General features: G+C 39.5%; 1 protein-coding gene across 3 annotated transcripts in view; it reads left to right on the top strand.

Moving 5' to 3' along the window:
• GRB10 (growth factor receptor bound protein 10) overlaps window positions 1-14344 on the top strand; it is a 150627-nt gene that overhangs the window by 132897 nt on the left and 3386 nt on the right. For all 3 annotated transcript variants that reach the window (XM_080582266.1, XM_080582264.1, XM_080582265.1), the window contains 8 exons: window positions 2256-2393; window positions 3012-3122; window positions 4822-4920; window positions 8186-8263; window positions 8919-9035; window positions 9922-9988; window positions 11010-11097; window positions 13712-13805. In XM_080582266.1, the coding sequence (XP_080438392.1) occupies window positions 2256-2393; window positions 3012-3122; window positions 4822-4920; window positions 8186-8263; window positions 8919-9035; window positions 9922-9988; window positions 11010-11097; window positions 13712-13805 (792 nt within the window). The remainder of the gene's footprint in view (window positions 1-2255; window positions 2394-3011; window positions 3123-4821; window positions 4921-8185; window positions 8264-8918; window positions 9036-9921; window positions 9989-11009; window positions 11098-13711; window positions 13806-14344) is intronic.

Below are 14344 nucleotides of genomic sequence, written 5' to 3'. Positions count from 1 at the left end.
CACGCAAGTACTTCATGGCCTACTTACTCGGTCTGGACGATCTGCAGGGAAGTGGGCCAGACAGAGAGAAAGCACTCGGAATGGGCAAGCACTCTTTCCATTGCTTTATCTAAAATCTCGTGGTAATCAGGAACCCAAAGTGGTACGAACAGACATTTCCACAGGCTGGTAGGACTAGAGGTCCCTTGGACCCTTTTTTCAGCAGTGTGAGTGGAGAATCAAGGTTGCTTGTTAGACAAGAAGCATGACTCCATAAAAGAGCAAGATGTTTCTGAAGAGGAAAAAATTTGGAACATAGTGCAACTTAGTCAGTAGAGAAAGGAAAACCATACAGCATTGTGAAATACAAGAGTTTGCTTCTGGGAAGGTTCAGTTAGGTACAGTCCTGAAAAAGCGTGACTCATGGAGGTTAACAGTGCAAGAGAGTTGGGTAAAGAGGATGGATACATTCTCTTTCGTTTGCTGTATAACTGTAAATATCAATCTTACTTAAAGCATTTATATTAAGTACCCTTTTCTTTTTAAAAACCATACAACTATTTTTTCATAATTTCAGTGACAGTTGTAATTTGTTGAAGGTAAACTTCCTGCAATCTAGTAGTCATTAAGCATGTTGCATCTGAGCCTACCTCAGACATGGAGTGAGTGCACTGGTTTTTTAATTACACAGGAAATAGGAAAGGACATTAAACATCATGTCAAATATGTACTGCATGAAAAGCTATTACTTCTAGTCTTAACAACAGCATTAACGATGGTGGCATCTGTTTTTTCTAGTGTCAGTCTTGCTCAGATATGCAAAAAGCTTGCATCTTAGTTTACTGTTGGTTGAACTGGACTATAGTTTATCTGTCTCTCTAGAGAGAATATTTTCTCCCTTTGTCTCTTCCTTTCACAGTTAAGAAGTAGGTTTGTAGTACAAATAGCAGGAAGACTAACTATTCTTTTCCAGCCCGTTAGGTAAGATGTTGGGGGAAGAGTGGAAAACAATTAGGTTTTGATGCAACTATGAATTCTAACAAAGGGCATTGGGGTTTGGTTTTGTTTTCTTTGAGGCTCGTCCACCAAATAATATAACTTCCAAAAATTTCAGAGGCATCTAGGCCAACTAGGCTTACGGATTTTTCTTCCTGTTATTTGAATTTATTAAGATTTTGGTATTTAACCTATTTACTAAGCCCCCTTAAAAATCTAGCCCACTGCAGTAAGGGACCAATCCATCAGCTGGCTAACCATAGTTATTACTTCCTTCCTTTGACGTATTGCAAATCAAATGATTCCATATGTGATCCCTCTAATTATGTCAAGAACTTAACTTACATACTTCTGGATCTGGAAGCGTAGTATAATTGCTGACATTTATTTTACTGCTCCAAGTTTCCGTTTGAGTTAAATACTCTGTTGTCTGTCATATGTCTTGTCCTGGGACAGGTGTATGTGTACTGTATGGGACTTTGGTGTGGGAAATCCTGCAGTATGCTGTTCCCATTCTAAAACTTCTGGATAAAGTTGCAGATTTGGCCAATGCTTCCAATTTAGACTAGTTGGCAGAATTGTTGTGGCGAGGCATTGTTTTCTTCAAAGAATTAACAAGCTTACTTTGTGTCCCTTCAGACCAAATACAAGTAGAATGGGGATACAGATAAATGGTTAGCCTTTTGGAGATGTAAGTATCCACACAGAAAACAGGAAAATGTCAGTGCATGAACTTGAACTCATTGTTTTTACAGCACTAGAGAGATGTACACTGGAATAAATAGAGGAATTCTGCCTGAGAAACACCCTATTTAAGGCTCCTGTTTCACATCTGTATTCAAACCAACCTGCCTGCGGCTGCCACTGAAGGGCTGCTGTCCTGTGCTCCTGGCTGTGCAGTTGAATTACCTCCCCTCAAAAGTGTGCGGAGGCTGGATATCTTGGCATACTTCATTTATCTGTCAGGACATTAACAATTCTACTTGGGTTGGGGACAGTTTGAACAGTAGCTCAGCTGGTTTTGCGTCATTAAAATTGCTAGTTGTGACACCAGGGAGGTGGCAGGAAGAGTTAGCCAGACAGATGTGAGGGGAGGAGAAGGAATATGCATTGTGGTTGTAAATCAGTTTAAACACATAGGTCATTTTAAGCATAATGTGAAACTGTGGCCGAAGTCTGTGAAGTGACTTGCCATTTACTTCTCTTTTCTGCAAATACAGTGCCAATTTTATGATAAATGTGTAGGACACAATCATCACTTACGTTTTCCTCTCCAACAGAACTTTTTAAACTCCAGTAGCTGCCCTGAAATACAAGGTTTCTTGCATGTGAAAGAGCTGGGTAGGAAATCGTGGAAGAAATTGTATGTGTGTTTGAGGAGATCAGGACTTTATTGCTCTACAAAAGGAACTTCAAAGGTAAGACTAAAAAAGAAGTTGCGCATTACTAGCATGAGAAAGGATTTTCTTCTTTTACAGTGTTTTTTTTTTTTCCTTTTAAATATCTGCACAAAGTGTTCCCCCTTTTTATTGCATAGGAGAGGATAAGCAAGCCATGATCGAATGAAAACAAGTCCTGGGCTCTCAGTGCATGACAATAGCTTTATAATATTGTTATATAATAAAATCATACTAGCCAGACAACAGAACTGTCATTGCTGAAGTCACCTTAACAAGGTTAGCAAGAGAAATCATACTCTCTAAACATGTTGTTCATGAATTTATTTTAAATGATACTTTAAACAACGTTTTGCATTATCTAATTTTCAGATTTCCCAGAAGCAATCAAATAGGTTATGCCATTTCCAATTCAATGTGTTTGAATAAGTATTTTGTCAGCTTCCCGTATAAAACGCCTTCGGATAGGAGGCTGATAGTTGAGAGCCGATGTGCAATGTCCACTTCAGGCTGTCTGAGAGGAGCAGAGCGTTCACACACTGCCCTCTGTTGGATGTTGGTCTTTAGAGACTGCAAAGCTTGCAGCAAGGTGTTCCAGAAGCTTATTCTTACATGTACTGTATCGCGTTACTTCCGCAGGAGCCAAGACATTTGCAATTGTTGGCTGACCTAGAAGACAGCAATATCTTCTCGTTGATAGCAGGCAAGAAGTTGTACAATGCACCTGCAGAGTATGGATTTTGTATAAAGGTAAATCTTCTTGTGAAGTTCTTCCAGAGTGCAGAATGGTGTTGGTAGTTCAGACCCAGCCCAGCTCAATGGGATTTGTGTGTAAAACTCTGCAAGTATTTCTGTCAGGAAGACCTGATCTTTAAAGTCTTTCATTTGGCAGGCATGTCCTGTGAATCTTGCCATCATTTTATGTGACACTTTTAACACATTGTCTGGTGCTTCTTTGGATTGGGAAGTTTCTGTGCAGGATCAGCTCAGTGCAGAAGCATGGTGTGCCTGTCAGATGGCCTTGGTTCACCTCACAGATGAAATCTTTTTTTCCTAGTACTCTGACTGAACAGCAAAGTTCCTGTGGCCAGTGAGCACCAAAACTATATAGCAACAAGGATCGAGCTCTGATCAGGTGTAATTGTACCATTATTATGGGCCAGAGGTTCGCATTTATTTAAAACAGAAGATTGCCTTGGAAAATGGAAGTAAGAATAAGCAGTTGCCTTTGAGGATTTAAAGAACTGTTGTGCTGATGGATAGGATTGCATTTTTTGCAAGAACAATCAGATCAGGTAGGAGTCTGGATTTTTAGCATTAGGGTTATTATCAGTACTGCCTCCCTTACAGGTACTGTTTCCCTAGCATGTGCGTATACTCGCACGGCTTACTCCTATAGAGGAAGAAGAGTAAGGCGTGGCAGAGTAAGCTATCTTTTTCCTGATTAGATTGCATCCATAGTTGTCCCTTTTATGTACTACCACTGATGTGTCAGTAAAAAATCCTTCAAAGCTCCATCTCGTTTTCTGACAAGCAAATAAGGCCCTGAGCTGGTGTTATGAAGAAATGAAGTAGCCACCTTCCTAGCAGCTGCTTCAGAACTAGACAATATGGGTTTGTCTCACAGTAGAGGCTGGCTGCAGGACAGATCCTGAACTGGTGATGGCAGACATTTGGGAAAGCACCCAGCAGGAAGAGCCCAATCGCTCTCTCTGCAGTACGGCATCATGGCAGTGTAGGCATTTCTTGGCTGTTCTGGACAAAGGCTGTAATTCCCTACAGATACTGGCCACTCATGTATGGTCAGCTTCAGGAGCGATTCCTCTCCCTCACCAGCAGCAGCTGAGTGTGTTAGGTTGGAAAGTTGAGAGAGACTGGCCTGTGGTGCTCACAGCATGGAGGACCACGTGTAGGTGGTTTGAGTAGTGCTGGGGAGCTACATAGAAATCTCAACATGAACAGCAGGAAAAACTGCAGGAGATTTTCCAGAGACGGTAATGACTTCAGGGGGAAATGATAAAATGGTAGAACAAAAAGAGGGCATGGAAAGGAGAGATCTGATTCTGTGGGGCTTCAGTGTGGCTTAGGATCAATTACTGAAGCTTTGGATCTCCAGCTTGCAACTGGGGCTAATAAAAGTTCTTACAGTTTAAAAAAGAAAATGCACACACCTTGGTTCTGGTTCTGAAACGGCCTGAATGCCTTGTTCCTACAAACTGCAAGAATTCCAGAGTGTTTTAGAGCACTGAAGTTTATCTTACTGGATCAATCAGAGAAAGTGATTTCTTTCAAAACATGTTCAGCTTCCTTTGAGCTTTAATTCAGGGTGATACAAGCTTTCTCTGACCAGTTCTTAGATGAATACTGTAGCTGCTTTTACTCTACAGGAAATTTTCATTGTTTTTGGTTTTCTACTGAATGTAGCTGAATTCCTTCTAATGCTTTATAGCCCAACAGAGTAAGAAATGAAACAAAGGAACTGAGGTTGTTGTGTGCTGAAGATGAGCAAAGCAGGACGTGCTGGATGACTGCCTTTCGACTCCTCAAGGTATCAAATTTATTGTATGAATAGAGCTACACCTGTTGTTAAGTTGCAGTTGTCACTTTGTTCGTCAGAAAATACCTATATGTTCTTAAGCATCATCTACCTCCAAAACAACAGGGACAAGAGCAAAATGCCAGATAGACCTGTCCCTCCTAAGCTTTCAAGCACAGCACTGAGATGAATCCCTTGCACATATGAATCAAGTATACTTCCAGTTTTTGAGCCAAATTTTTGATATGTGAATGAATTGACAAAATTGCTTAACAAGGTATTTGCAAGTATCATAAAGAAAACATTTTGGTAATAGGAAGAGAACATCTCAACTAGAGCAGAGTGCTATCCACAACCTTTGCATTTTTTTCAGTTTTCTGAAGGTTCAAAAACAAGTTCAAAACAAATAACAAAAATAAGCCATTCTGTCTCTGGGTGAAAGTTATTCGTATCTTAGAGCAAAGAATGAAATTCCTTGATAATATGGAAGGACGCTTCATAAGATTTTTGAAACAAAATCAGCATAGGAAGAACTGAGGAGAAAGTTGATTATTTTGTGCTCTTTGAAGCAGCGAACTTCCTGATCTTCGTAGGAAAATATGCAGAAGGTTTTTTGTTGTTTTTTTTTCTTTTTTTCAGTCTGTCCCTGAAGATGCTGCTTTGAAAAACTATTGCTTTCTTCTTCCTACCTTGCTAAATCCTCCCTCATATTAAAGGGAATATAAAAAATAAAATAAATGAAATACGGACACATGCTCTCTCATGTGTTACCCATGAAAATCTCACTTCTCTTCCATGCAGTTATCCTACTCTCTACTATTCTGTGTCAGTCTAATGTAGAAAATATAATAAAAAAATACAGGCATGTACGTACTGGTACTGCGGTACCCAGCATTAGATACACATCCACCAAAATAGGAATGAAAACCTTGAGCTCAGCCAACTTTGGCTCTCTCTATAGTAAACACATAATCCCAGACACTTGGAAATGGCCGGCCAAAAAATCCCTTTACTGTATGTCAGGGAGCAGGGCCAGCCCCAGGCGCTGTGGCGGGGATGAGGCCAGGATGTGGCCCCGCTAGGACACCGTGTCCTGCTGGGGACTGCTGTGTGCCAGGCTGTGCCCAAGATGGGATGTGTCGCCATGAGCACAGCCAGCAAGCCACTGGGATGGGGGGGCAGCTTTGAGGTTATGTCTGGATGTGTCTTGAGGCCAGCGTGGGCTCCGTCTGCTTGGTCTGTCTCTCCCAAATGACTGCAGTTGCCTTTCCTGCCTAAGCAGCAGGCCACATCAGCAGCCGTTGTGCCCTGCTCCACTCCTGACCTCTCCAGCACAATGCCCTCCTTCCCACTGGTGTTGCAGGACCACCTGCTGCTGAAGGTGCATTCCTGCACTGTGACCCGGGCACTGAGGGGAGTGGGTGCCTCAAAACAAGTGCGAGGTTTTGTCGCTTCCTGCTCCAGGTGTGGCATCGACTAGGAAGAGCTCCAGAGACTGCCAGTGTTGCATGAACATCTTGTATTCCCCACCCATGCTCCTTTCAAAACTTGGTCTTGTTAGTCCAGTCTCAAGATGTGACAGATCTTTGTTACAATTATCTGTTCCTCTCCTTGGGTAGACTATCTTGCAAAACTGTGTAAATACAGGGAAAACAAGTTAGACTTGTAGGCCTGCAGGTATGAAAACACAACTTTTCGGTCTGCTGCCTTTTCTCCATTTACCTTGAGTGGTCATCTTCCGAACCAGCGCAAATCTCTTGGAATGATCTCCAAATATTGCCTCATTTGTTAATTGTAAGAGGTTCTTTATAAATTGCAGTACATAAATTCCTATTTTTAAGTTATTACAAAAGAATGTGTACCACTCATAGGTACTTCAGGTATAGGCCAGGATGCAAGAAACAGTTTCAGGTACAAAATGGATATTTGATTTCTGCAAAGTTGATACTTCTGTTGGCCTCGATACTTACTTCCAGTTGATACTTCTGGATCTTCAGTGTATTGACCTGACTTGGCTCAAATTTAATATACTGTAACAATAGAGTAAGAATTTTATTCTCCAGTCACTTCCAAATGCTTCTTCACAGCTGTGTTTTTTTCTCATTTACATGGAATTTTGTATTGTGGGGAAACTGGTCAAACAGAGGATCAACTAACTGTAGTGAGTTATGACTTGAAGATATAATTGTTCTAAAGAAATGATGAATTTAGTTACACAGATAAACATGCACTAGTCAAGGCACTAATCCTGAATGGCAAGGAAGAACCTCCCCCAGCGTACGGAATTAGTTATTCATACCAGACAGGTGGAACATGCATCTCGCATGTTCAGAAATCTTTCTTTGCAGTGCTACCTGTGGCAAGAACAGTGCTTTATGGCAGTATGTTCCTGTATGCTGGCATCTAACTGGCACCCTTAGGCACTTAACACTAGGAAAAGAAAAGGTTTCATTTTTAAGGAGCACTGAAAGATGATTAAAGGTGTGTAGTCAGGGAAAAATTAAGGCTGTGCCTCAAGGCTGTGGCCGTGACCCTCCTTTTTATTTACCTACAGGTTTAGGTTTACATAGTCATATACTATTACCTTGTTTACAATACTGGGTATGCTATTTCACTTAGGGCATTTGGTAAGAGCGGGTGTTGATATACTTCAGCACCGTGCCTCTTGGGAAGGCATTCAGTAGGTGTTTTCCTACCATCCTAGCTACCAGTGTTTCTAAAATTTAGCTTGCTTAAGGAGGAGCATGACTGTTATTTGTTCACTGTATAAGGGTGGGAAAAATACCAAAAGTGTTACTCCCTGCTGAAATGTATTAAAACAGCTAGTCAATTAGAAAGCTTCCTATCTTATATCATTATGAAAACTGACTTCATCTTTGTATGATCTCGTACAGAACTTCTAATGCAAATTTTTTTAAGTTCACATTATTAGAGGGTAAAAAGAAGAGGAGTTAGTATCTTTATTTGTACCTTGAGTAAAAGCTTGTATTGTGTAATATTACATGTTGACAGTTGAGAGTGCCAGAAATGAGCTGTGTATTTTGCTCTGGCTTGTAAAAGTGTGCTGTCTTTTAAATAAAAGTTATGTGCATATTTACTGCTCTGGTGCCACCTGCCAATCACCATGACTCAATGCAAATTGCTTTGGGACAGCTTCAGATCATGAAAATAAACCGAGAGCACCTTGCTCCGACCTAAGTGGTGTTACGGAATCGCTACAGGTTTTTTACCTAGGGTATACCTTTGAATAACAGTTTATTTGCATTTCTGTTGGCAGTATGGAATGCTACTCTATCAGAATTACAGAATTCCGCAGCAGAGAAAAGCCATGCTTCCACACTTTGCCACTCCAGTAGTAAGTAATGAACTTTGCTTCATTAATGTATACTGTTTGAAAAGACGTGTTTGCTTTTGCATTTTAAAAGTGGAAAATTTTACACTAAGAAATGTAAATTCAGCATTATGTAGCAAATCAATGTAAAGTTCACGTTCTGTCTAAGTACAGTTTATGTATCTGGCTCTCCACTTATCTTAGGCTTACATTATCCACATGATTGAAAAATCTTGGATATGCCAGGCACTTTGAGATGTACAGCACAGAGACATCTGGCTGTCCCTGCAGAAGCCAGCTTAGGTCTGGCAAAACTCACTCTTAAATCTCATGAAATGTGTTGGGCCAAAAGCTGACTGTTAGCTATCTAAAATTGAAGATGCTATATTTGGATCCCAACTGGCCCTGAAAATGACTGGAGTATAGTAATAGGGCAAGTGGGCAACTTTATTCTCAGACTTTGGATCCTCTCCCTCCCCTGCCTAAAAAGAAAAGCCATATATTTTTGTGTCTATGAATGTTTTTCAAGGAAAAAAAAAAAAAAAAGAGTAGCTGTTTTCCATGCTGTGAAAGGATAGCTTTGGAAAGTCTTCTGAAACCGAAACATTTTGAAATGAAACTCTCTCAAGTTGGTTTTTTCTTTCCCTGTTTTTTGAAACAAGTGAAAATTCCTTTTCAGAGAAGTGTATCTGAAAACTCACTAGTAGCAATGGATTTTTCGGGGCAAATAGGAAGAGTTATTGAAAATCCTGCTGAAGCACAGAGTGCTGCCTTGGAAGAAGGACATGCTTGGAGGGTAGCTATCTTCTCTTCTTTTCTATTTTTGTAATCAGTAAGTGTCTGTTGAGAGCCAAAACACAGAGTGTGCTATGATACTAGTGCAGTGCTGGTCACAGTATAGCTTAGCTCCGACCTGAAACAATCACACTGCAAGCATGCAGATCTGAAAGTCAATATCCATCTTTAGCAAAACTGTCACATTCACAACAACCTTCTACCACTGCTTCTCTGTCCCCCTAGTGTCCAGAGGAAAGTTGAGGGGGAAAGCAGACCCACCAGAACTTTACTGCCAGTTTGCAAAACCAGTCTCTGAGGAGGAATATGTCAAATTAAATGCTTCCCCACATGGAAGAGGCTGGGGCTCTGACTAATGGCTTGCTCCCAGTAAGTTTAATTGCAGAATATACAAGAGGCAGGACCTCTTGCAATGAAAACTGATGTAACTTGTTTATAGTGTCTTGTGGACAGACAGCTGCAGTACAAGTTTTCCCACATGCTCGTCTCTTAGGGAATAGGAGTCATCACTGAAGCACTAGCTAGTGCTTTATGTACGGGAGGGAAATACTGCTTGATTTACCAAGTGCCTGGTGTTTTGCCTGAGCAGAAACATGTCAGACTTTTCTTTTTTTTCTGTCATTTTTTCTTTCTTTTTCTTTCTTTTTTTTCTTTTTTTTTTTTTTTAAGATACTGAGCTTTCATCATTAACATCTGGCTCGTGTTTTAAGCCAACTGAACTGAGCTGCTGCTTGTAGATTAGCCCCCTTCAAAGTTCTTTTTCTCATCCTTGCATTAAACTTGCCCAGCCCCCAGTTTCCTGTAAATTAAATCTGTATTGCATGTGCACTAATTCTCTTCTGTTGAGGTTTTAGCATGGATTTAACGTTAATTAATTTTCTCTATAGAAACGTAGCACAAGAATGAACATCTTGGGTAGCCAAAGTCCACTCCATCCTTCCACACTGAGTACAGGTAAATTCTGCTGTTTTGTAAGCATAGTGTAAGAGGCCTTTGTGGGTAAATAAAAGATAATTTCAAATGAAGACATAGTGCAGCTGTGTAGTATTAATGCCTTGATATGAAATACTATGTTTTATGTTTATCAGTACCTTCTATGTTGTTAGCATGCCTATGCATATAGACATACTAGAAGGAACTTATTTTCCTTTGAAGGCATGCTCAAGCTTTTCTTAAATTTTAGTCTTTTGAAACCTAGATTTGATGAAAATTGAGACTACATAAATGTTTCCATTAAAGAAATACACAATTCAGTTCTGCATTTTAGACAAGGGAAGCCAGTGAGTGATCTGCTAATCTTTAAATGTTAAAAACAAAAGTCTTCAAAGTAGCATTAATTCCATAATAACTGAGTAATGTACAGTACAGACACCTGTAAGCTCTGAGCACCTCTGACATTGTAAGTTTAATAGAGTAATAGGAAATTGCATATTAATATCCTGGAATTCTTAAGAGGCAACACAGGTATTCTGTGTTTTTGTTCTGTTGAATAGAACTTAAAAATACCATTTGAAAAACAATAAAACAATAAACATAAAAATATTTGAGGTTAACTCCACTCATGAATGCACAAGCTGAAGTACTTGTCATGCTTCTAGAGTTAAAGGGAGTTGGTTCTAACTAGTTAGCTCATACATTGTGTTTTAAGAGTTGTTTAGACCCAACATTGTCAAGATACTGTGAAACTGAGACATTTCTGTGATACTGAGACATTTCTCTCACTAACCTAATCATACGTCTGCAAATCATAAAATACATGGAAATAATGCCTGTGTACTTGGAATATCAAGTATATGCAACAGCTGGTGCATTTTTTCATATTGATTCATTTTTTATATTGATGGATTAAAGATATTTCACATACTGCAACAAAACTATACCCACTTTTAAAATGTTTAAATAAATATTGTGTGGAAGAAACTGGTACATGTTACTGTTTTTAACCATTCCCTCTTTTCCCTCTTTTCCCCTCCAGTTATTCATAGGACGCAGCATTGGTTTCACGGCAGAATCTCTAGAGAAGAATCTCACAGGATTATTAAGCAGCAAGGGCTTGTAGATGGGTAGGTATTCCTGTTATTTAGTATTTATGATTTCAATGGTAAGCGCTATAAACAAGAACACAACTTCTGCTGTAAGGGTTTACAGGTTTGTGAGCACTAATGAGTGACCTGATTCGTGAGCAGTCCCATTATAACCTGCCTGGATTTCAAAAAGACTGGAGGATGTGTTTGTAGGAGTGGGTTCTAGCTCTTAACCTAGAAAGTAAAATATTAGGAATACGCTTAATTTTTTCAATTTTTAGGGAACCTGAGAATGTTAGAATTTGAAAATAAACTACCGTAATCTTCATTGAGGAAATATTTTGGGGGCAAAGCTATACCTAGACATTTGCACACAAACTTATAATCAACTATTTGTACTCTTTGCATATATCAGAGCAGTTAATGGCAATTTCTCAATATTCATTTCTGTTTTAGAGGGATTAAAATAAAGTACTTGTTGTTCCATTTCTGTGTATTGTCTTTAGCTGAGATACAAGGATTTTCTGAGAATCCATCTTTCAGTTATTTGTAAGTAGTTATGGTTATTCTAGGGAAATTCCTTAAACTACATTCAATAACTCATTACTTGTAGGATGGGAAGAATGTGGTTGCCTTCAGTTCATGAGTTTCACTGTTGCCAGGGTTAAGGTAGAAACTTCCATGTTGTCTTCTCAGAACACAAACCTCTCCACAGCATCTTCTGATTCAGGAGCATCACTAATTTTTTTGATTGGTAGCTTGCAAAGAAGGAAACACATTAGACAAAGAGTGCAAGTGCACATTCATCAAACAATGGATTTTTATTGTTTTGTATTTTGGCCAGTGTTTCTGGGCTAAAGCTACTGGGACTTGTTTGAGAAATGATTTTAGCTAGCAGGCCAAAGAAAGCAAAAGAGCACAGCTGAAGGGGCACACAGCTGATCTGCTGAGTTGCTGGTTCGCTTGTGCTACAGAGCTGCTTAACCATCTTGGGCCTGTTTTGACTTGTTGTCTTAGGAATCTAGTAGCCCATCTTTCTGTGGGTTTTCATACAGTCTTTGATGCCTGTGAGACTGTTAAATTTGTACTCCAGCCAGCTTGCTTACTCACTGTGAAAGGCTAAGATCAGTTAGTGTTCAGTTGTAGTGAGGTCTGTCAGTAGCAGCAAAGGAACCACTATTACCCATGTGCTCTGAGCTAAGGATCACAGTTTTCGGGATAGAAGAGTCTTGGCTGTGTTTTCCTGATGTGTGTTCTTGAACAAAAGAAGCTAGAAAGTGACCACTGGGGAGGAAGAAGGGAGTCTTCTGATGGTTTGTGTAACGTGTCCAGTGATGTAAATATGCCGTTGGTGCTTCCATCGTTTGACTGCTTCTGGAAACTGTTGTTGAGGGTACATCTATATTTGCAGTCCTTGTTTGTGCAGACAGGCTGTTGCTTGCCAAGGAAGTTGTGTAAACACTTGCAGGGTCAGTTGTGCTCAGCTTTGCATTGTGCCCCCAGTTTATGGTGCCTTGCATTATCTGCAATAGCTAGATGAAAGATAATTTGGAAATATCTGCATGAGCAGCTGCAATGTCCATAGGGCAGATAAGATCTTTCTCCCTGGGATGAATCCCGATGTGTAGCGTCTTCAGTCCTTTTCCACGGGTCTCGACTTGCTAGGAAGAAAAAGGAATGTTCAAATACCAAGCGTGCTCTCCAGCAGTGGCACAGCATGCCCATGTCTTAGTATTGGAGTGATCCTGGTTATGATAGTGCATTTTTGTGGTATTGACATTTCTCTATTGGTTCTGAGGACCTAGAGTAGGCTTTTGGGTCCATAAAATACAAGCTGTTCTTGCAACTCAGCCTTGGAAGAGTGTGTTCCTGGCTTAGTGGTTAGCCATTAAGAGGGCTTGAGGCCTGCCCAACTACTACGCTTGGCCATCTCACAAATCCGCTAGCGATTAGCACTCTGGGCCTTACGCCAAAGGTACATTCTTGTTTCCTGTGGCACGAAGAGGTTTTCCTTCCTCAGTTCGTAAATGTTAAGGGAAGGACACATTTTTTGACTGCCTGAAATATCTACTTTTTTTTTTCCCCTTCCTAACTATGGATTTAACCATTGGAGTTAGGACTTCAGTTTTGTGGGTCAACTTAAAAATGACAGTCATGTGGTGTATGTTATTGCTAGCTATACTTCCTAAAGTATATTCTTTTCCAATGATGCTGAGGGAAAAATACTGTGACTATTTTAGAGGAAAATCAGTGTGTTCTTTCCCCATCATGATAATGTGGATGCTACTTAACTAATAAGTCATTTTAAGGAAGTATCGAGCTGTTTCTGTGGAATTAGAGTCATTTAGCTTAAATGTAATTTTGCCAACACTGAATTTCTGTAAGCTGATGCAAGATACTGGAGGGTGGCAACAGATTCTCATGTATTAAAAACCAGAAGCTTGATATATACATACGGGAAGAAATACTGTCATGTATCTTTCACTTCTTCTATTAATGTTGCATTGTCGTGGTATAAAGATGGAAAGCAAATTGCCTGTTAATGCAACTGAAGAAGAGATAGGCAATAGTACAAAATAGCTTAGTACTTCTGATTATTTATGAAGAAATGAATTGTGATATTAATTGTGTACTGAAAAATGTTCTCTCCTAGACTATTTCTTCTCCGGGACAGCCAAAGCAATCCAAAGGCATTTGTACTTACACTGTGCCATCATCAAAAAATAAAGCATTTTCAAATTTTGCCGGTAAGTAAATAATTTTTTAAACTGATCATTAAAAAAAAGAAATTTCATATAATAAAGCATTGTCAATATCTGAAGAGGCCTCCTTTTAATTACTGGTGTAATGAACAGCATGTTTCCATTAAGGATTAGCTTTCTTTAGATTTGTCAAATATGTGAATAAAAATCCATCTTAACATTGCTTAGAAAACTAGTTTAAGTCACTTAGGTACAGAAGTAATACAACATAGCTTATTGTCAGCTGCAGCAACAACAACTACGCTTGTCTCAATATCACTTAAGCAAACTTAGAATAACTTATAGAAACTTTAAAAAGTTCTCAATATCTCAGTATAACATCATTTTAAGCTCAACATTATTGGATGACATCCAAAATAAAACTATTTGATTTTATCTTGACGAAAAAGAGCAGCAGAAGCTTAAGATCATATAGACCTGTTTATTGGTACAAACTCTCTTCTGCTGTGTTGCTTGCTAATTTTGCAAACAGCTATCAACTATTTTTGTGGTATTTTTGTGTTATGTAATGATGCTGTCTCTAC

This window comes from Anser brachyrhynchus, assembly GCF_964034855.1.
Source record: "Anser brachyrhynchus genome assembly, chromosome: 2".
NCBI classification, from domain to species: Eukaryota; Metazoa; Chordata; class Aves; order Anseriformes; family Anatidae; genus Anser; species Anser brachyrhynchus.
The sequence above is the reverse complement of the archived record's forward strand: the minus strand, read 5'-3'. Positions and strand labels throughout refer to the sequence as shown.